Source organism: Martes martes (genome assembly GCF_963455335.1).
Source record: "Martes martes genome assembly, chromosome: 14".
Classification (NCBI taxonomy): domain Eukaryota; kingdom Metazoa; phylum Chordata; class Mammalia; order Carnivora; family Mustelidae; genus Martes; species Martes martes.
The window spans coordinates 56,931,737-56,954,066 of record NC_137902.1 but is presented as its reverse complement, the minus strand read 5'-3'; the positions used below and the strand labels follow the sequence as shown (position 1 = coordinate 56,954,066).

The 22,330-nt window shown below is 37.4% G+C and overlaps 1 protein-coding gene across 4 annotated transcripts in view; it reads left to right on the top strand.

Annotated features, from left to right (window-relative positions):
• The window catches only part of TET1 (tet methylcytosine dioxygenase 1), a gene marked incomplete at its 5' end in the record, with an annotated part of 126,189 nt that overhangs the window by 92,788 nt on the left and 11,071 nt on the right, over positions 1-22,330 (top strand). For 2 of the 4 annotated variants that reach the window (XM_080823354.1, XM_080823352.1), the window contains 5 exons: positions 9,681-9,892; positions 14,696-14,846; positions 15,181-15,267; positions 19,592-19,681; positions 21,635-21,772. In XM_080823354.1, the coding sequence (XP_080679480.1) occupies positions 9,681-9,892; positions 14,696-14,846; positions 15,181-15,267; positions 19,592-19,681; positions 21,635-21,772 (678 nt within the window). The remainder of the gene's footprint in view (positions 1-9,680; positions 9,893-14,695; positions 14,847-15,180; positions 15,268-19,591; positions 19,682-21,634; positions 21,773-22,330) is intronic. The other 2 variants (XM_080823355.1, XM_080823353.1) reach the window with 1 other exon arrangement.

The following is a 22,330-nucleotide window of genomic DNA, read 5'->3' as shown; positions in this document are numbered from 1 at the left end:
ATCAATACAGTTAGCAGAATTCTTCCTCAAATAACGTTCTTGCCTCTTGGAGCTTGCTTTCCAGAATCTTAGCATTGCCTCTGTAATGTCTTCTGTCTAGTGGCAAACTCCTGTACTCCTTTAAGAGGAGTCTCCTCCATGAAGCCTTCCCACTCTAAACAGAAAGACTTAGTCCTACTTCGCAGAACTTAATTCATACAGACGTCTTCTGTTATACCCCTAACTGTATTACAATATAAAAATACATTGCTAATATTATCCCTATTAGTTGAAATGATGCTGTACATTCAATTTTGCATTTGAATTGTTTCACTTACAGTCTTATTTAATTGGCTTCCCAGATGATTACAATTTGTAGCATATCATAATTAAACAAAATGGTATCTTGCTCACCTGACAGTATTTTGGACTTGCTACTAATTGTTTATCTAAATTCACGAATTTTTTTTTTAAGATTTTATTTATTTATTTGACAGAGATCGCAAGTAGGCAGAGAGGCAGACAGAGAGAGAGGGGGGAGCAGACCGAGTCTGCTGAGCAGAGAGCCCGATGCAGGACTCGATCCCAGGACCCCGGGATCATGACCTGAGCAGAATGCAGAGGCTTTAACCCACTGAGCCACCCAGGCGCCCCTAAATTCACAAACTTTTTAGCTTAATTTACTTCAGATGTTATCTAAAACTTAATAAACACTGAATATTCATTGCCCCATAGATTGACTTTAACTCAAAATAGAGAGATCTTTTATTTTGCAAAAATGTGTCCATTGTTAATTCATCGGTTTATGTTTGAACGTGCTCTTTGCCTTTTTTCCTTGGTGTTTGACAGTGGCCTGTTTTTTTAAATCACCCGGGTTTAGTACTTTCCATCTAGAGATCTGCTGGTGGCTTATCCGTTGACCTATGACCCCACACATCCAGTAGCTCTGTTTTGAAACTTGTCTTCCATTTCTGCGGGTCACCAGCACTTGAATCCCAAGCTTGTACTGAGAGTAAAATATACAATATGAAACTTTGGCCAGCACCATAGAAATATTTTTAAATAAATAATTTCAGACTTACTAAAAAAATTGCAGGAATTATGTAGACTTTGTATATGCTCTTCCCTGACATTTCCCAAATGCAGCTTTTTACTAAATTAGCTTTTCTTTATTTTTCACACTCGTTCCTTCTTTCTCCTTTGCTCCTCCCTCTTCTTTTTTTTTTTTTTTTTTTTTTTTTTTTTTTTTTATTTATTTAACAGACAGAGAGCACAAGTAGGTAGAGAGGCAGGCAGAGAGAGAGAGAGAAAGAGGGAGGAGAAAGCAGGCTCCCCGCTGAGCAGAGAGCCTGATGCGGGGCTCGATCCCAGGACCCTGGGATCATGACCTGAGCCGAAGGCAGAGGCTTTAACCCACTGAGCCACCCAGGCGCCCCCTCCCTCTTCTTTTTTTTTCCTTTACGCATTAATAGTAATTTGTAAACATGATGCCTTTACTCCTAAATACATTGGTGTGTGTTTTCATAAAACCAGGACATTTCAGGGCACCTAGGCTGGCTCAGTTGGGGGAACATGAAACTCTTGATCTCTGGGTCATGAGTTAAAACCCCACATTGGGCATAGAAATTATTTTTTTTTTTAATTAAAAAGAAAGCAGTCTTTAAAAAAAAAAGCCAGGGTATTGCCTTATAACCACAGAACAATTACGAAACTTTTACAAAGCAACGGGATTATTATTGATGCTATTATAATATTATTGTCTAATCTTTAGGTCTTGTAACTAATAATTTCCTTTATGGAAAAAGAGAACATTTTGTCTTGTATCTATATTCAATCTAGGATCACTTGTTTATGTTTAGTTGTTACATACCACATTTCTTAAAATTGAAACTGTACAGTAAATTGTCATGACATACTTAAGTGACTTAAAGACTTATTCAGTAAACAGGCTGGAGATGGTCAATCATGTTTTCTTTTTCCCTTTAACTATTGAGGTATTATTAACGTAAAATGAAATAAACATATAGAGGGGCACCTGAGTGGCTCAGTGGATTGAGCATTGGACTCTTGATTTTGGCTTAGGTCATGGTCTCAGAGTTGTGGGATCATGCCCTCTTTCACCCTTCCAGGGTAAGTGGGAATCAGCTTGGGATTCTCTCTCTCCTTCTCCCTCTCTTTCTACCTTTTCCTCTCATGTGCTCTGTGTGCACATGTATAAACACACACACACATACTTGCTCTCACTCTCTCCCAAATAAATACATCTTTTTGAAAAAATAAACACATAGGAGGCACCTGGGTGGCTCAGTTGGTTAAGCATCTTCCTTCAGCTCTGGTCATGATCCCCAGGTCCTGGCATAAAGTCCTGCATGGGGCTCCCTGCTCAGTGGGGAGCCTGCTTCTCCCTCTCCCTCTGCTGCTTCCCCTGCTTGTATTTCCTCTCTCTCTCTCTCTCTCTGTGTCAAATAAATGGATAAAATCTTAAGGAAAAAAAAAGTCAGAGAAAACTAAGAATGGGAGAAAATATTCGCTAATCATATGTGTAATAGAGAGCTTGTAGGGGCTCCTGGCTGGTTCAGTCAGGGAAGCATGTGACTTTTGATCTCGCCGTTGTGAGTTCAAGCCCATGTTAGGTGTATAGATTATGTGAAAGTTAAAAGAAAAAAAATCTTAAAAAAGAAAAAAATAGGAGCTTGTATGGCAACTTTTTATAAAACCTCCTGGGGTGCCTGAGTGGCTCAGTCTATTAAGTGTCTGACTTTGGCTCAAGTCCTGATCCCAGGGTCCTGGGATCAAGCCCTTAAGTCAGGCTTCCTGCTCAGTCTGGAGTCTACTTCTCCTTTCCCTCTGTCGTACATGCTGCTTATGCTCTCTGGCTCTCTCTCTGTGTCAAATAAATAAATAAAATCTTTAAAAAAAAAAAACAAACCCTCATATCTCAATAAAAAATGGACAGTCTAAACTATAAATAAACAATGTGTTTGAATAGTCCTTTTTCAAAGAAGATATACAGATGACCAATAAGCACATAGAAATATACTCAACATTGTTACTCATCAGAGAAATGGGAATCACACTCAAAATGAGATGCCTCTTTACACTACACTACACTACAATTTATAACTGTCCGTTATAAATAAAGGACATACAATAACAAGTGTTGAGGAGGGCCTAGAGAGATGGGAACCTTTTGTACATTCCTAATATGATTGTCAAATAGTCGTTCCAGTTTGGAAAACAGTCTGATGGTTACGTAAAAGAATAAACATAGTTACTATATAACCAAGCACTTCCACACCTGGGTATGTACCCAAGAGAAACGAAAACATGTATCTACAGAATAAAAAGTTATATGAATGTTCTTAGCAGCAACAGTCATAATTGTAAATTGTAGAAACAGTATAAGTGGCAATCAGCCAATTAATGAATAAGTATAAATGCCATATCCATGCAGTGGAATGTTACTTGGCAGTAAAAAGAAATGAAGTACTGATAAGGGCTACAAAGTTGAATGAAACATATGCAAAATGAAAGAAGCCAGACACAAAAGTCCACAAGTTAGAGGCTTCCGTTTATATAAAATGTCCCAAATTTGTAAAATCCATAGAAATAGAAAATTGTTATGGGCTGAGAAAAGGGGGAAAAATGATGTGATTTCTAAGGATGGTGGAGAGGATGAAAATGTTCTAAAATTATATAGTGGTAGCAGTTGGTCAACTCTGAGTATACATTGAATTCCATAATTTATTTACTGATTTATTTTTATTTCTTTATTTATCTTTAGAGATAGAGTGAGTACCCGAGGAGGGTGGTGGGCAGAGGCAGAGGAGTGGGAGAGAGAATCCTAAGTAGGCTCCACACCCAGTGCAGAGCCCAACTGGGGGCCAAGGCGGGCTCAGTCTTAGGAACCTGAGATCATGACCTAGGTCAAAATCAAGAGTCGGGACATTTTTTTTTTTTAAGAGTTTATTTATTTATTTGACAGAGAGTTAGGGGGAGATCACAAGTAAGCAGAGTGGCAGGTAGAAGGAGAGAGAGAAGCAGGCTTTCTGCTGAGCAGGGAGCCTAATGTAGAGTTTGATCCCAGGACCCTGGAATCATGACCTGAGCCGAAGGCAGCTGCTTAATCAACTGAGCCACCCAGGGGTCCCTGAATTCGTACTTCAAAAGGATATATATATTATATTTCATTTGCTCTGATAACAAATGGTATATTGGAATATATTTATGAAAAATATATTTATGAAAGCTATTTAAGACATTTTTCATTCCAACATAATCAATTTGCTATATGTCTTTAGTTAACACAATTACCAAATGAATGTATGATGTTGCATAGGGTATAACAATTTCATAATATATAATGGAAATTATACAAATAGATATTTTTAAATAACAGAAAAATAGTCACAGGCATTACTCAAATAAGTTTGTATGCAACATTTACCATCTACAGTGGCTGCCATGTGACCACAAATTCAACAGTTTACAGATTAATACACCCTCCAGTTATGAAATGTGATTCTCAAGAAAAGTTTTAAAATTTGGGACATTTGTACCATTTGAAATCTTTTTTTGAAATGAGAGTTTTCATCTTATTACTAGTGTAACTTACACTTTTTGAAATTTTCATAAAATGCACCCACATTAGGCTTTTGTGGTTTTTAACCATCTGTTCAACAAATATTTGATGAGCTGAGTTCTGGGCTCAGGAGCCATGTATGCAGAAATAAAGCAAAAAGACATAAAATAGTGGCTAGTATCTGTTAGATCCTAGCTCTGTAGGGCTGCTATAGAAAGGTTAAGAGACTTGCTATGTCCTGAGGCAGTAAATTGACTAAGCGGTTTCAGCCTTTTTTTCTTAATTTAGGGTAAGATACACTTGTTTATTATTTTTTTTTATTTTTTAAAGATTTTATTTATTTGACAGAGAAAGAGACAGGGAGATAGGGAATACAAACGGGGGGAGTGGGAGAGGGAGAAGCAGGTTCCGCACAGAGCAGAGGCTTGATCCCACGACCCTGGGACCATGACCCGAGCTGAAGGCAAACGCCTAAGGACTGAGCGTCCCAGGCCCTCCAAGATAGACTTTCTTTTTTCCAAGATACACCTTTAAAAATAAATTATAGCACTTATAATTTATTTATAAATTACAAATTTATAAATTTATACTTACATAAATTTACATATGTATATATTTATATATATAATAAGCAGAAGACTGTAGAAACCTTAAGTCACAGAGTTTTTCTAAATTGAGCACCGTTGTGTGACCAACATCTGATACTACTAGCAGTTCAGAAGCGTTCTTTCCCCCCTGACTTGCTACCCCCAAAAAGTAACCACTCTCCTGTCTTCTGATATTATGGATTAATCTTGCCTGACTTTATATAAATAGCCTTAAAGTAATTATTCTTTTGTCTTGTCTTCTTTTTTTTTTTAAGATTTTATTTATTTATTTGACAAACAGAGATTACAAGTAGGCAGAGAGGCAGACAGAGAGAGAGAGGAGGAAGCAGGCTACCTGCTGAGCAGAGAGCCCGATGCGGGGCTCGATCCCAGGACCCTGGGATCATGACCTGAGGCGAAGGCAGAGGCTTTAACCCACTGAGCCACCCAGGCGCCCCACTTTTGTCTTGTCTTCTTTCATCAAGCATTAGAATTGTAAGATTAATTCACGTTGTGTGTCGTTGTAGCTCATTCTCACTCTTAATGTTCTGTTATCATAAATAGTTAAAATGTATGGATTTATTCTTCTGGTGATTGACATTGGAATTGTTTCCAATTTGAGATAATTATGAATATTGTTGTCGTCTTTGGGAAATAGAAGAATACATTTTTTGGTATGATGTATACCTAGAAGTGGAATTGCCGGATTACGGGGGAGGGCAGGTGTGCCTCTGCATAGCTTTGGTTGATAGGAACACACAGCTTTCCAAAGTGCTTATCTCTTCTTACATTCCCAGGAGTCACGTAGAAGTGTTCCCAGCTGCTCCACATTCTTAGGAGTGCTCCACATTTTCCTTGTCATTTTAGACATTCTGCGTGGTGTGTAGTGTTGTGCCTCCTTTTTTTTTAAAGACATCTTTCATCTTTTTTTAATATAAAGTGTTCAGGTCTGTAGTGTTATATATGTTCACATTGCTGTGAAATAGAACCCCAGAGCTTCTTCATCTTGCAAATCTGAAACTTTATACCCATTAAATAACTCACCATTTCCCCATCACCACAGCCACTGGTAACCACCATTCCACTTTTATGTTTTATGAATTTGACTACTTTTGAGTAGTTCTGTAACTAGAATCACACAGATTTTCCCTTTTTTGGGTGTGACTGGCTTACTTCACATAACCTTTTCTTTTTATGGTTGACCCATGTTGTAGGATGTAACAGGATTTCCTTCCTTTTTAAGTGTGAGTAATATTCCATTATACATATATGCCACATTTTGTTTATCCATTCATCTGTCAATGGATGTTTGAGTTATTTCCAGCTCTTGGCTACTGTGAATAGTGCTGCTATGAACATGCATGTGCAAATCCCTGTTTGAGCCCTTGCTTCCAACTCTTTTGGATGTATACTCAGAAGTGGAATTGTTGGATCACATGGCAGTTCTGTTTTTCATTTTTTGAGGAACTTCCAAACTGTTTTCTATAGCAGTTGCACCAATTTAGAATCCCACCAGCATATGTAGTGCTTGAAAATTTTTTTACTTTGTTACATGACTAGAAATGTGGAACATATTTCACATGTTCATCATCTGTTTGATATTCTCTTGTGTTGAGCCTATTCGATTTTTTTGGCCAGTTTTCCTTTGTGTTTTATTACTCACTTGCAGAAATTTCTTTATGTATTTTTTTTTTAAAGGTTTTTTTTTTATTTATTTATTTGACAGACAGAGATTACAAGTAGGCAAGAGAGGCAGGCAGGGAGAGAGAGGAGGAAGCAGGCTCTCCGCGGAGCGGAAAGCCTGATGTGGGGCTCGATCCCAGGACCCTGGGATCATGACCTGAGCCGAAAGCAGAGGCTTTAACCCACTGAGCCACCCAGGCGCCCCTCTTTATGTATTTTGGGTAAAAATATTTTGCCAATTATGTGTATTGCCAATATTTCTCCCACTGTATTGCTTGCCTTTATAGCTTTTTAATCTGTTGGTATTTAATGTTTTTGATGGGCAGAGGTTCTTAATCATAATGTAATCGAGGGTTTTGTGTTTTTTTTTTAATATTTTAGTTTTAAGTAATCTCTTCAACTAACATGAGGCTCAAACTTCTACCTGAGACAAAGAGTCTCATCTCTACCAACTGAGCCAGCTAGTTACCCCTATAATCCAACTTCTTAACTTTTTCCTTTTTAATTATTAAACTTGATAATTTATTCTAAAATGGTTTTACCTGCCTCAAGGTCACGAAGATGTTCCTTTCCAAAAACTTATTGTTTTAACTTTCATATTTAGATCAACAATATAACTCAAGCTACTTATGTGAAGTAGGGGTGACCATTCGTGTTTTTCCCATATGGAAATCTACCTAGTATCATTCATTGAAAAGACTACTTTTATTGCAATGTCAACTTTGTCATAAGTTTGATGGCTATATATATGCATCTCCTGCACTCTTTATTCTATTGATCTGTTTTTCTGTCATTGCACCAATACTAAACTATAATTACTATAGCTTTACAATAGATAGTGATGATCTCATAAATTACTTTGCCTTTGTTCATTTTCTTGGCTTTTCATCTTCATTTCCATATACACTTGGGCACAAGTTTGTCAACTTCCACCCACAGCAAAATAAACTTTGATAGGATTTTGATTGGGCTTATGTCAAATCTAAGAATCCATTTGGGGAAAATTGACATGATAATAGTGTCTATTCCATGAACATGGTACTTCTCTCCATTTATTTAGGTCATCTTTAATTTCTTTTAATGTTTTTATAGTTTTCATAGGTCTTACACAGGTTTAACACTTGTCTTCCTCCATTTAGACTGCTATGAGAAAATACCAGACTGAATGGCTTCTATACAACAGAAATTTATTTCTCACAGTTCTGGAGTTTGGAAGTCTCAGATCAGGGTGCCAGCATGGTTGGGTGAGGGCCCTCTTCTCTTTGTGTTTTCACATGTTTAAAGGCATTAGGGAGTTCTGTGGTGTCTATTTGATATGAACACTAACCTCACTAATGAGAGCTTCCCCCTTATGACTTAATTATCTCCCAAAGGCCTTACTTCCTAATACCATCACAATTGGGATTCAAGATTTATTATATCAATTTTGGGTGGTCACAAATATCCATACCAAGGCAATACCCAAGATGCTTATCGAACTTTGATCTGAATTTAGAGACCCATTATGCTTAATTCTCTGATGTTCACTAAAGGATATTTGGAAAATCTGGGGAAAGCACAGATACCTAATAAACAGCATTTCAGCATTTCCCATACAAAAACCCAATCAGTGTAACTTTGTTCTTTGTTCAATAACTTGTAAAGTATCTAGAAAAATTTTGTTTGGTACAATATATATCATTTTGTATTTGAGCTTATTTGAAAGCAAATGTATTCTTATTTGGCTGTAAAAGGACATATAAATATAGAAAAAAATTTTAATATAAATAATTGTGTTTAGGGGGAAGGTCCTAAAGCCAACTCTACTCAAGGGATGCCTTGGTAGCAATGATTGTTAACCATCTGGAGTGACAGAAGAAAGTGATATTGGGTAACTAACATCTTAAGAAGTTTCATCTCAAGTTTGTGTAATATTATTATAGCAACAAAAATGGAATCTTAATTATGCTGTTGGTTGCTCCATTTTGGTCATAGGGGTGGGCACCTTTATCATTTACTGATTATGTACTGATTAATGTGGTCAGTATCTTTGCTCTGTAAATTTGTGATCTATGGAGGGAGTTTTTGCCAGAATTGGTTGGTTTTATGTCTTGTCAACATTTTTATGTAATTCTTTTTGTACGCACTGGGACCACCGGGCAATATTAAGTACTTTTGAGGCCTTTTTAGCACCCCGTGGGTATGATGTGGTGTAAGATAAATCAATCACTATTCAAAATTAATTGTTGTATTTTGCATTTACCATGTCAACTGAACCACCTTAATCTTATGATAATACGGGTATGTTAAATCCTTGTGGTAGCATGGGAAAAAATCACAGAAATTGCAGGAACATTGCTCTGTATATTAATTATTCTGTATAATAAAGCCATTCACCCAAGGCAAAGATCGATAACTTTGTGCAAATGCTAAATTTCAGGCTGAAGTTGATTTTTTAAATTGGGAGTCCTTGGTTATTTGCACGTAGCTGGATTTGTCCCATTGTGGCATTTGTGGAAGAGCAGAACAGTTAGGCTCTTTTCTAGGAGATCCTGTGTTGTCTGTTTTGCAATACTGTATCAACAGTGAAATAAAACACAAACAGCTTTGTTCTAATTTTACAAATAACTACCATACCACAGACTTCTGTTCTGCCTGTTGTTTGTTTAGTCAAGTAAGCTGGGATACTCGGATGAGTTGTGTGGACGCAGCTAGTCAGAAAACTGAATGTCCTAAGAGGCTTCAACCCTTTCAGAAATAGTCGTGTTAAAGACCTAAAATGCAATGACACAGAGCTTCCAAAACGATATCCATTGCACTCAACTGTAGGTTTCTTGTTTTCTATAAATAAATGCATTCTGCTTTTCCAGGTTTTAAGAAGAGGCAGCGATGAAGAGAAAGTTCTTTGTTTGGTCCGGCAACGTACGGGCCATCACTGTCCAACAGCTGTGATGGTGGTGCTCATTATGGTATGGGACGGCATTCCTCTGCCCATGGCCGACAGATTGTACACGGAGCTTACGGAAAACCTAAAGTCATACAATGGTCATCCCACAGACCGAAGATGCACGCTCAATGAAAAGTAATCAAATCTGTTTTGTACTGCTTTCCCATTCAGACCTCTGCCATACAATATGAAATTGTTCATGAACTACCGGGATGCCTGGATGGCAGTCGGTTAAGCCGCTGCCTTTGGCTCAGGTCATGATCCCAGGTCCTGGGATCCCAGAGTCCCACATGGGGCTCTGTGCTCGGCAGGGAGCCTGCTTCTCCGCCTCTGCCTGCTTGTGCGCGCTCTCTCTCTCTCTCTCTCTGACAAGTAAATAAATAAATAAAATCTTTTTTAAAAATATTCATTTTTTTACCAATTATGCATATTACAGAATTTCAGGCATTCTGAAACTGAAGAATGAGCATATATTTTAAAAAGCAAGATTTGGGTGCATAGCGAGTTGAGACCATCGTAGGGTCGGTCTATCTGTCTATCTATCTACTTGTAATCTCTACACCCAGCATGGGACTCAAGCTCACCAGCCCCAGATCAAGAGTCATGTGCTCCTCTGAGTCAACCAGGTACCCTTAGAGAGTATTCGTTTTCTGCTTCCCTCTTTGATGCCTGATCCCACTCACCCAGGGTCTGGAAGAGAGGAATTTTTCCAGAAAGGAAAAGCTCCTCCATAGAGAATTGTACCATATTCTCAGCAGTGTAAGAGCATGTCTGTTTTCCTACCATCTTGCTGGGAATATGATGTCAAACTTGAGGTTTTGCCTTTTTAGTAGGTGATAAGTGGCATTTTTCATGTTAGGAATGAGTGGTTAAGATTGCCTTTCTAGGTGGGGGTACTTATAGCTCAGTTGCCTGTTAATTGTTCTAGCCCTTGTTTCTAAAGGATTGCTGCTGCTTTTATGTATTGGAGTTCTTCACACTTTGCTATATAATGTCTAAACATTTTTGCCAGTTTGGTATTTGTCTTTTTACTTCTGCTATGTTACCTTTTGCAGAAGTTTTCCATTTTTATTATTTTTTATTTTTTAAGTAATCTCCACACCCATGGGGCTCAGATTTACAATCCCAAGACCAAGAGGCACATTCTCCAGCAACTGAGCCAGCCAGGTGCCCCATCCCTTTTCCTTTTTAGTGAAATTAATCATAATCTGTTTTTTCTTTTGTGTCTGAATTTTAACTGGTATTTAAGAACATTTTTCCCTCTCTAAATTTATACAGTAATTCGCCCATGTTTTCTTTTAGTCCTTGTTGAAATTGTTAATTTTTAAAACATGAATCTATGATGAATTTAAAATTTATGCTAGTTAATAGTGGGAGGAGGAGATCTATTTCTGTCCTTTTTTCCATTTAAGAAAACACCACTTAACAAGAGAGCATTTCTTTCCCCTTGTTTTGAAATGCTACTTTAATGTAAACCAAAATTATATGGAAAATTAGAAATTAGATGGAGTCCTCTCTTGTATTTGAAATTCATATCATTGTCCTTGCTTTTCATGTACTAGTACCACATTTTTTTAAATTATAGAGGTTTTATAATATATTTTCATTTGTTAGGAATAGTTCACCTTACTCACTCTTTTTCAAAGCTTTCTAGTATTCTTTTCTGTTTGTGCTTCCATATAATCTTTAAAATGAATATGTCTAGTTTAAGATGGATCCAGTGACTTTTCTTTTTTTTAAGATTTTATTTATTTGACAGACAGAGATCACAAGTAGGCAGAGAGGCAGGCAGGGGTGGGGGTGGGGGGAAGCAGGCTCCCTGCTGACCAGAGAGCCGGATGTGGGGCTCGATCCCAGGACCCTGAGATCATGACCTGAGCTGAAGGCAGAGGCTTAACCCACTGAGCCACCCAGGCGCCCCCATACCTTTTTAATTTTTAAGTAATCTCTATACCCAATGTGGGGTTCAGTCTCATGACCCCAAAATAAAGTCTTATGCTCTACTGACTGAACCAGTCAGGCATGCCTCCAGCATATCTTTTTGTTTTTGTTTTTGTTTTTTTAAGGTTCTTGCAAGGGTTCCAGACTGGCTCATCAATCAGTAGAGCATGACTCCTGATCTCAGGGTTGTGAGTTCAAGTCGTCCCATACTGGGTGTGGAGCCTAGTTAAGAAATAAATAAAATAAATAAATATTCTTACTGACAGAATATATGCAAGAATCCTTCAGTGAACACTTTTATACCTCTCAGCGATTTCATCATCACTAAGTTTGTAACATTTGCATTTATACAAAGCATATATACATAACATTTGCATATATACAAAGCCACACATACACACAAACATATATATTATTGTCAATTTTTAAAAGTTTTTTTCACTCTGGATTGTTAGGTAGTTGCAGGCTTTATGCCTTTTTCCTGTAAATAATACTTCAGAGGGTATATTCTAACAAGGAGGACATTCATTTACATAACACCAGTCAAATCATCAAAATCAGTAAATTTAAATTCGTTAAAATGCTATTATCTAATCTATCTGAATATTTTCCAGTTGTGTACTTTGTGTACCTTACAGGGGCACCTGGTGGCTTAGTCAGTTAAATGTCTGCCTTCTGCTCAGGTCATGGTCCTAGGGTCCTGGGAACAAGCCCTGCGTTGGGCTCCCTGGTTAGTGGGGAGTCTGCTTCTCTCTCCCTATGCGCTCCCCCTGCTTGGATGGTCTTTTGATTGTTTCTTATCTCTTGCCTTGTCTTTTTTGGCACTCATTTTTTTTAAGGTGTTTTAAGGTGTTTTTATTTATTTGAGAGAGTGTGGGGAGGGGCACAGGGAGAGAATCTCAACTCCCCACTGAGCGCTGAGATCCCGACGGAGCAGAAATCGAGAGTCAGATGTTTAACTAAATGAGCCACCCAGGCGCCTGGGCTTTGACAAGCATTGACTTTTTTGAAGGCCTAATTTTATGGACCATTGCTCAGTTTTTGTTTGTCTGATTGTTTCTTTCTAATTAAATTCAATTGAGGAATTACTGGTAGACTGCATTTTGTCCATAATATTAAGACCTATTTTCAGTTCATTTGTCCTATTATCAGTGATGTTGACTATTTCAGATATTCTGCAAAAGCACTTTTAGGTCTCACAATTCTGTACATTTCCTTTATATTTCATTGTTTAAATAACTGTCAGCTATTATGTAAACTACATTTTTCTTTCCTTCCCATGTATCATTTTTTTTTAAACTTTTTATTTTTAAGATTTCATTTATTTTTTTGACAGAGAGATCACAAGTAGGCAGAGAGGCTGGTGGAGAGAGAGGGGGAAGCAGGCTCTCTGCTGAGCAGAGAGCCCGATGCAGGCCTCTATCCCAGGACCCTGAGATCATGACCTGAGCTGAAGGCAGAGGCTTAACCCACTGAGCCACCCAGGGGCCCCAGCCCATGTATCATTTTAATGACATAAATGTATTATTTATTATTCTTTTCATAGTCAATGTTATCTTAATATCAGGTATTTTCTTGACTTTTTTTTTTTTAAGATTTTATTCATCCATTTGACAGAGATATCACAAGTAGGCAGAGAGGCAAGCAGAGGGGTGGGGGAAGCAGGCTCCCTGCTGAGCAGAGAGCCCGAGGAGGGGCTCGATCCCAGGACCCTGAGATTATGACCTGAGCTGAAGGCAGAGGCTTAACCCACCCAGCCACCCAGGCACCCCTATTTTCTTGACTTTTATAATTAAAAAATACTGCTAGTTTTGATCTCAAAATTTCTATATACTTTTCATTTACTGATTTTTTTAACTATCTTTTTTTCCTTGTTTTTAATCACTACATTAAGTATCACATTCATACTATTAGAAGTTTCAAGTATTATGCAGTTGGAAATCACAAGAGTGTATGTTACTTCCTTGTTTTCTTATCTTTGTATGAATATTCTTATCATTGTCATTTTTACTATCGGGTGCACGTTAGGGCCTCAGAAATGCCCCCAATGTACTAAAATAACCAAGTTACTGAATGAAACAAGCTTTCAGTTCCATTTTTCCTTTTGTAATTTTTTTTTTTAAGATTTTACTTATTTATTTGGCAGAGAGGCAGGCAGAGAGAGAGGAGGAAGCAGGCTCCCTGCTGAGCAGAGAGCGCGATGGGGGGCTCCATCCCACATCCCAGGACCCTGTGATCATGACCTGAGTCGAAGGCAGAGGCTTTAACCTTCTGAGCCACCCAGGCGCCCCTCCTTTTGTAATTTTAATAAAGGTTTTCTTTCAAATTAACAGTGATTTTACTTATAATACATATTATCTATTATCAGTCCTCGGGATTATATCAGTATCAGTTTTTAGGTGATGGAGTTAAAGTCCAAAGACATAACAAGATAATCTCATTTTCATTTCTAATAGGGACACACATCCAGGATATAAAACGCAGACACTTTGGGGCACCTGGGTGGCTCAGTTGGTTAAGCTGCCGACTCTTGTTTTCGTTTTCAGCTCTGATCATGACCTCAGGGTCTTGAGATCAAGCCCCGGGGGTCGGGCTCTACAGTGAGCATGGAGCCTATTTTAAGATTCTCACATTGCTTTTTTTTTTTTTTTTTTTTTTAAGATTCTCTCTTAATAAGATAACGTAAAATGCAGACTGTTTATTTCCTCTCAGGCATATCCAAGTCAAATAGGGCTGTGGTTATTTCTGTATAGTTTATTGCTGTTTCTTTGGATTTACAATCTTGAACGAACATTTTAGTTAAAAACTTGCTTATATCAAGGGCAGTTGGCTTTGTGTTGCTGACACTACTTACGATAAAATAAGTAACAAAATAGATAATGTTAAAATCAGTTCATTCGTCATCTATACTTCTAAAGTTACAAGAATCGGAAATGTTCTGTCCAAGGTATTGGCCTCGCTTTGTCAGTTCATCCCCTTGCAATTCTCATCCTACAGTCGTACCTGTACATGTCAAGGAATTGATCCAGAGACCTGTGGAGCTTCATTCTCTTTTGGCTGTTCATGGAGTATGTATTTCAATGGATGTAAATTTGGTAGAAGCCCAAGCCCTAGAAGATTTAGAATTGATCCAAGCTCTCCCTTGCACGTAAGTGTCCTTTTTTTACTTTTCAATTACACAATGAATTTATAAGTACATTCCTTAAAATATTTTCTAAATAGTAAAACAATGAGATATTTTAAAATAGCATAAAAAACCTGACTCTGTATATAAGTAAATAGTTTAAAATTCTCAATAAATTAGGTAAAGTCTTTAACTGCCAACCCAAATTCCAACTGTCCCTGGTTCCCTCCTCCTCTCCCCTAACCCCCAAGAAGGTCATTGTTAAAAGAACCTAGAATTTTATACCCAGCCAAAGTAGGAAGAATAAATAAAGCCATTTGCCAACATTTCAAAGACTCAGAAAGTTTACTACCCACAGAACTACTATGAAAGAATTACTAAAGGACGTAATCCAGAAAGAAGATATATGAAACCGGAACCAATCTGTCCGGGACACGAGGCCATGGTGAGCAAAGAAATTAGTCAACCTTACTGTTAAGTTTAAATAAGTTGAGTACTTACATTTTTTTAATTAAAATAACAACCGATAAGTATAATTCCATACTCTTATCAACTCAAGGGTGGGTAGGCACTGGGAGGGGGTGGGGCACCTATAGGAACTAAGTGTGGTAATGTTTTATTCTTTGTTTGGAGTGGGGAGAATTTAGATACTAAGATCAGTGTTTTTCAAACTTTGAGCTGTGACCAAGAATAAAAAACATTATATATTACAAACTGCTGTACAATAGGTATATGCAAGCAAATAGTTCAAATAAAATATCAAAAATAATACTTCATCTTCTATGCAAGAGAAGACATTAAAATATTTAAAAATTAATATCCAATCTAGTTATTGCTTAGGTTCATTATGATTCACTGTAATATTTTTTATAAAATTTCATTTTTCTTTTTTTAAATGTTAGTTGTTACCTACCAAACTGATTTCTTGGCCCATGAATGAGTCATGACCCACAGCTTGGAAAACACTGCTCTAGGTATCATCAGGAAAACATATATTTGAAAGTGTATTTTTAAGATTTTTTAGATTAATAGAATAGAATTTTTATATTTTGATGTAGTTGTGGGGGAAAAAATCTTTAAAAAGAAGACAATCTGAGAGGATTTTTAAAAATCGTTAGACTGCAAGATAAATAGGAAACACAAATAAAACAGGAATGAATCCAACTATATCTATAATACAATGAATATAACATCTCTCAAGAAACTCAGAATTAATAATGATCCCTTTACAGAGATAATCAGAATTATTTAGCATTTTCTTGAGTTCCCATCTACTGGAAATGATTCCAGAGAGAACTATCATTTGCTGATCAAGGGCCTTAGAAGAAATCTAATAAGTATGTTAGGGGCGCCTGACTGTCTCAGTCAGTAGATTGTGTGACTCTTGATCTCGGGGCCGTGAGTTCAAGCCCCACATTGGGCATGGAGCTTACATTAAAAAAAAAAAAAAAAAAAGTATGTGAGACCTTTAGGAAGAAGACTTTAAAAATTTAGTAAAGGACACATAAACCACCTAATCATGGAAAGGTGCTACTATGTTCAACCATAAGAACGCCTAATAATGTGATGTCCTTCTCCCTTAAAATTAAAATTAATCAGTTAAGTTTTCTTTCCATATATTATATGATAAAACTACCAGTATATAAATATATTAGTAATATTGACGTGACTGTTAAATTTTTATTCTACAACAGAATGTTACATAATTAGTAGGTATTAGATCAGTTTTTGTTGATGATCATTTTAAATATTGAATAACATCTATTTAGTGCTTATAACATAATAAAAAGAAGCATTTCTCATTACAGAAACTGACAGAAGGCCAGTATGAAGCTCAGAGCAGGCAAGGGAGAGTAAGGTGAAAACACTGGCCTTGTATGGGATGTCAAACATTTTGGAAGATCATTGAAGGGTTTTAATGAAAGTGATACAATTATACTTGTCTTTGAAAGAGATCTCTCTGGTTGCTCTTTGAATAATGGTTTGGAGGTGGTGAAAAGTGTGTTTAGCAAGATGAGCTAGCCTTAAGAATAGTTGAGTGAAGGGATAATTGTGACTTGGAATATGGTTGTGACAGAGGAAAGTGTGAGCAGTGGTTAGTCTCGACAGGTTTTAATTACTAGATGGTAGTGACATTGCTCAAGGTAAGGTACATGGAAATAGAACCCAGTTTTGAAAGGACAGATTATAGGTTCGTTCTGGAGCCACTAGATGAGAGATTCCTATAAAATCCAAGTGGTAATGTCAGGTCAGTAATAAGAATCTGGGGACACTTGGGTGGCTCAGTAGCTAGAGTGTTGGACTCTTAGTTTCGGCTCAGGTCCTGATCTCATGGGTCTCAAGATTGAACCCCATGTTGGGCTCCACACTCAGTGGGGAGTCTGCTGGAAAAGTCTCTCCTCTGCCTCTTCCCGCCCCCCCATTCACGTTCTCTATCTCTCTCAAATAAATAAGTCTTAAATAAGAAAAAGGAGAAGAATCTAATACTTGTGTGAGTTGTGGTCCAGATGTGGATATATGACAGTCCTAGGCATCAGGTATAGGAGGAGAAAAGCAGAGGAATGTAGGCTTGAGCCCCAGTAGGTTGATATCTGATAAGAAGAAACCTCTATATCTGACACACACATTTGTTCTAATGAAACAATTAAAAAATCAAAATTTGGGGCGCCTGGGATCGAGCCCCGCATTGGGCTCCCTGCTCGCTGCTCAGCGGAAAGCCTGCTTCTCCCTCTCCCACTCCCCCTGCTTGTGTTCCCTCTCTCGCTGCATCTCTCTCTGTCAAATAAATAAAATCTCAAAAAAAAATTGATTTGTGCCACTATGGTTCAAGCAAATGAAACTTCATAAACTATAGGGGATAACTTTTTCTTAAAGATTTTTAAAATTTTGGGGGGCACCTGGGTGGCTCAGTGGGTTAAAGCCTCTGCCTTCGGCTCAGGTCATGATCCCGGGGTCCTGGGATCGAGCCCCGCGTCGGGCTCTCTGCTCAGCGGGGAGCCTGCTTCCCCCTCTCTCTCTGCCTGCCTCTCTGCCTACTTGTGATCTCTCTCTCTGTCAGATAAATAAATAAAATCTTAAAAAAAAATAAAAAATAAAAAATAAAAATTTTTTCATTGTTTAATGAGACTTAAATTTGTAAGATAATACCAGTGCTCAACTATACAAGCTTTATTTGATTTTTTTTCTATGTGCCTACTGTATTTCAACATTTCTATACCTTAAATGAGATATTTCATGATGACCAATTACTCAGTCTGACTTCTGATACCAGATGGTTCATAATCTCCTAGCAGTGAAACACAATTACCTACTCACCTAAATATTTCAGGTATTAGAAAACATAATCAAAATCTTTTCAGTAGGTACTTAAATCACAATGGTAAGTTTTCCTTAAATAAATGAAATAATTAATGGGTGAGTATAGCCAGGAAGTGTTTCTTGACTATATGAAACTGTATTAAGGAAATACATAAGTAAGACAGATAAAAGGAACCCAGTAATCTGTATATAGACCTGATATACATAAATTTTCTTTCTCAAAGCAAGCATCAACCTAAATTATTAAGAAACCAATAGGGTTATCACTGATCCTTTACAGTTGCCCAAATTGGGGTTTGTTAAGTGCACTCAAGGATTAACTTCCTATGTCTACACTGTGTGTGGCTTTGGTTTTCTTAATAATCTGATGCATATCAGAAGTGAACTCATCCACATCAAGGTCTTACTTATGTTCTTGACATCCACTAAATCTCAAATAAAGCAGAAGTGTGGAACTTTCTTAAGTCTCCTTCATCCTTACTCTCAATCCCCTTTGATAGTCTTCCTTTAGATGTGACTGATCATTTCTCAATTTGATTTAGGATACAGTCCTCTCTCAAAAATTATCACAGTGGTCTTTCAACTATTGTTTCCAAAGTCTACCTTATCTGCTGCATATGTTATACTATCTTCAATGATTTTTTTTTTTTTAAGATTTTATTTATCTAGTTTAGAGAAGGAAACAGAGCATGAGCAGGGTAGGGGAGAGTATCAAACTTTCTTAGCTCTGAGATTGGAGCCCAACTTGGGGCTCAAACTCACAACCTTGAGATCATGACCTGACCTGAAACTTCAGTGACATTTTGAATAGAGACATTTGTCATGACTGTTCTCCTTGGGAAAAAAGGTCTTACATGTTTCTACTATCAGTAGCAATCCAGACTCTTTTCATGGTGTCCCACTATGTCTTCCTCAGTTTGTGACCATTATAATGTGAAAAAGAAGCCATTAGTTTTAGACAACCAGTTGCCCACTTACCGATATTTGAAGCTGTCAGCACAGGACCTGATTCATAGTTTGCACCTTATGTTTGTTGTTATAGAAAGCTCCGTTATACAGACTTGTTGCACTGTGTCAGAGTTTTTCAACGTCTCCTCTTGCCACTAGGAACCCTGTCTTGATTTATTCCAAGTGCCCAGTACAACTGAATAAATACAATGTGGGGTGGGTTCTTTTCTTTAGCAACATGAGCACTTTTCCTCTAACACCATTTAGATTTCTAACTACTTACAACATAGAACTTGAATTTTAAAAACTAAGTTAAAGCATAACAATGACCAGTAGTTCAGGTTTTTTAAGAAACAACCCATGTGATTTTCTGTGATAGCTCTTTTACTAGGGTAAGTCTGAGTCTTGCATCAACTGCACATCGGCAATGATTGATGATTCGTTTTCATACCTAAGACTCGTGTCATTATGAAACAACTTTCATGGACTGTCTTTTCCTGTAGGAGAAAAACCTTGAAGATAATTTACAGAGTTTGGCTACACGATTAGCTCCAATTTATAAGCAGTATGCTCCCGTTGCTTATCAAAACCAGGTACGTTTGGGGACCGTGTATGCAGTGCTCTTAAATATGGTTGAAATTTCTATATAAGCCACATCATTGTTCATAGGAAAGCTTCGGATTTGAACTTGAGTGTATATCTATTTTTACAGAATAGCTTAAAAATGATCCAGCCTGGATGTGCCTGGCTGGCTAGTGGGTAGAGCATGTGACTCTTGACCTCAGAGTCATGACTTTGAGGCCAATGTTAGGTGTTGATATTACTTTAAAAAAATTTTTTTTAAAGAGTAAACAAATTATCTAGCCTGTTTTTAAAAGACTTCCTGTTATGACAATTGAATTAAAACTGCAGAGTAACAGAATTGTGATTAATTCTAGAAATAATAATTTCTAAAACAGGAATGCATGATTGGTTCAATGCAAGAAAATCAGTGTAGTATACTATCTACATTAATAGAACAGATGACAAAAACCACATGTTCTCCCTAGAGATAGAACACATTTGACAAAATCCAACACCTTCATGATAAAAGTACTTAACAAAATAGCAATAGGAAGGAATTGCCTCGGCCTAATAAAGGATATCTACAAAAACCCACAGATAATACTGTAATTACCAAAAAAGAACTAAAAATTTTTTTGCTTAATATCTGGAACAAGACAGTATCTATTCGCCATTTCCTTTAATATTTTGCAAGAGATTCTGTTAAGTTGAAGAGGGGTGTCTGGGGGGCTCAGTCATTGAGCGTCTGCCGTTGAGCATCTGCCTTCAGCTCAGGTCATGATCCCTGCAGGATCCCACATAACAATGCAGGATCGAGCCTCACATGGGGCTCCCTGCCCTGCAGGAAGCCTACTTCTCCCTCTCCCACTCCCCTGCTTATATCCCCCCCCCCCCGTGTCAAATAAATAAATAAGAACAAGTTGAACAAATTCAGAGTCAAAAAGGAGATAAAATGATCTCTACTAGCCAATGGTCCTATATGTGGAAACTACTGAGGGATACACATACACACACACTCACTGTTACTACTAATAAATGAGTTTAGCAGGGTTTCAGGATATAAGATCAATATGCAAAGTCATTGTTTTTTCTATATACTAGCACTAAGCCATCCAAAAATAAAAATAAGGAAAAACTAGGTTGTCAAAATTTCTAAATTTTTGTGCTTCAAAGGACATCATCAAGAAAATAAATGAGGGGTGTGGGAATGAGGAGATGATGGTCAGGGGTTACAATCTCCCAGCCATAAGATAAATACTATTTGGGCATCTGTTGCACAGCATGGGGACTATGATTTACAGTACCATATCATAAACTTAGAAATTTTTAAGAGATCTTAAGTGTTACCACGACATACACAACATAATCCTTACTTTGTAAACAGATTGAAATGTTACCTTACCTCATTGTGGCAGTCGTTTTGCAAGACATATATGTATGCAGTCATCACAAATAGAAAATTAGTGTTAATGATCTTTTTATTTTAAACATAACCAGAAATCTAGATTTCTTAGATCTTTCTTTCTGTTATCATGAATAACATGCTCTCTGTTAATTGCTAACCTTTGGTTTTAAAGAGAGTTATAAATTCAATTTCTATATTGACTCATGAACATACATATATAAGTTTACCTACTTTTCATAGACATTAAAACATCACACGTGCTTCATGCACTGTAGTAGTCTCTGTTCCTCCTGGAATAATTTAGCTTACTCTGCTCATGTATTCATCTCTAACAGGTGCTGTCGTCAGCCTGCCATCAGTCACAGCCAGTCATTGTCATTTTACCTGATGTCCTCCCATACTCTTCCTCCTGAATGTTACTGAACTGCCCATCCTCTTTTACCACACTAGAGTCAGAAATCTCTGACTTAAAACATAGAATTAGTTTAGATACGTGGTCAGGAAGTGATTTTTACTCTTTACTAAAGGTGATTCTTTCTGGCTCTTAAAACTGTGTGTCATACATTTCTCTTTTTAGGTAGAATACGAACATGTGGCCCGAGAATGTCGGCTTGGCAGCAAAGAAGGGCGTCCTTTCTCTGGAGTCACCGCTTGCCTCGACTTTTGTGCCCATCCTCATAGGGACATTCACAACATGAATAATGGAAGCACTGTGGTATGTACCTGGGTGGCTTTTGATCCTAGAAGGTCCATAGCTGTGTGCTTAGGCTGAGCTCCTGAAATGGGATGATTGTTAAAAATCCCGTTTTATATTCTGCACCACATAGTGTGTAATATCAGTGCTGTTAAGTTATTGTTGATATACTTGCACAAAGTTACAGAACTGGCCTTAGATATTTTGTTGAAAGTCTTGGATCATTGTGGTGTGATTGCTAGGAGGTAGGAGTACAATTCTGTGCCATCAAACTGGTAGGTAGGAAGTTAAGCAACTTACCATTTTTTGTTTTTGTTTTTTGCCTTCTGTGCACTTCAGGGTTGTTGTGAAGGAACTATGCCAAATATGTCATCTTTTTAGTGTGTGTTTGTTCTTAGTGCCAGTATATATGTGTAAAGTTATTTTAATATGCCAGCATTGTCAGAAATACTTGCATTGAGCTGTGCAGAGTTAGGCTTACAGACATGAAAAGAATGACATGTCCATAGCATGAAGTCAATCAAGAGATGTTTCAGTTAGTTAAAAGACCCTGGGGAGAATCATGCAATAGTCCTTTTG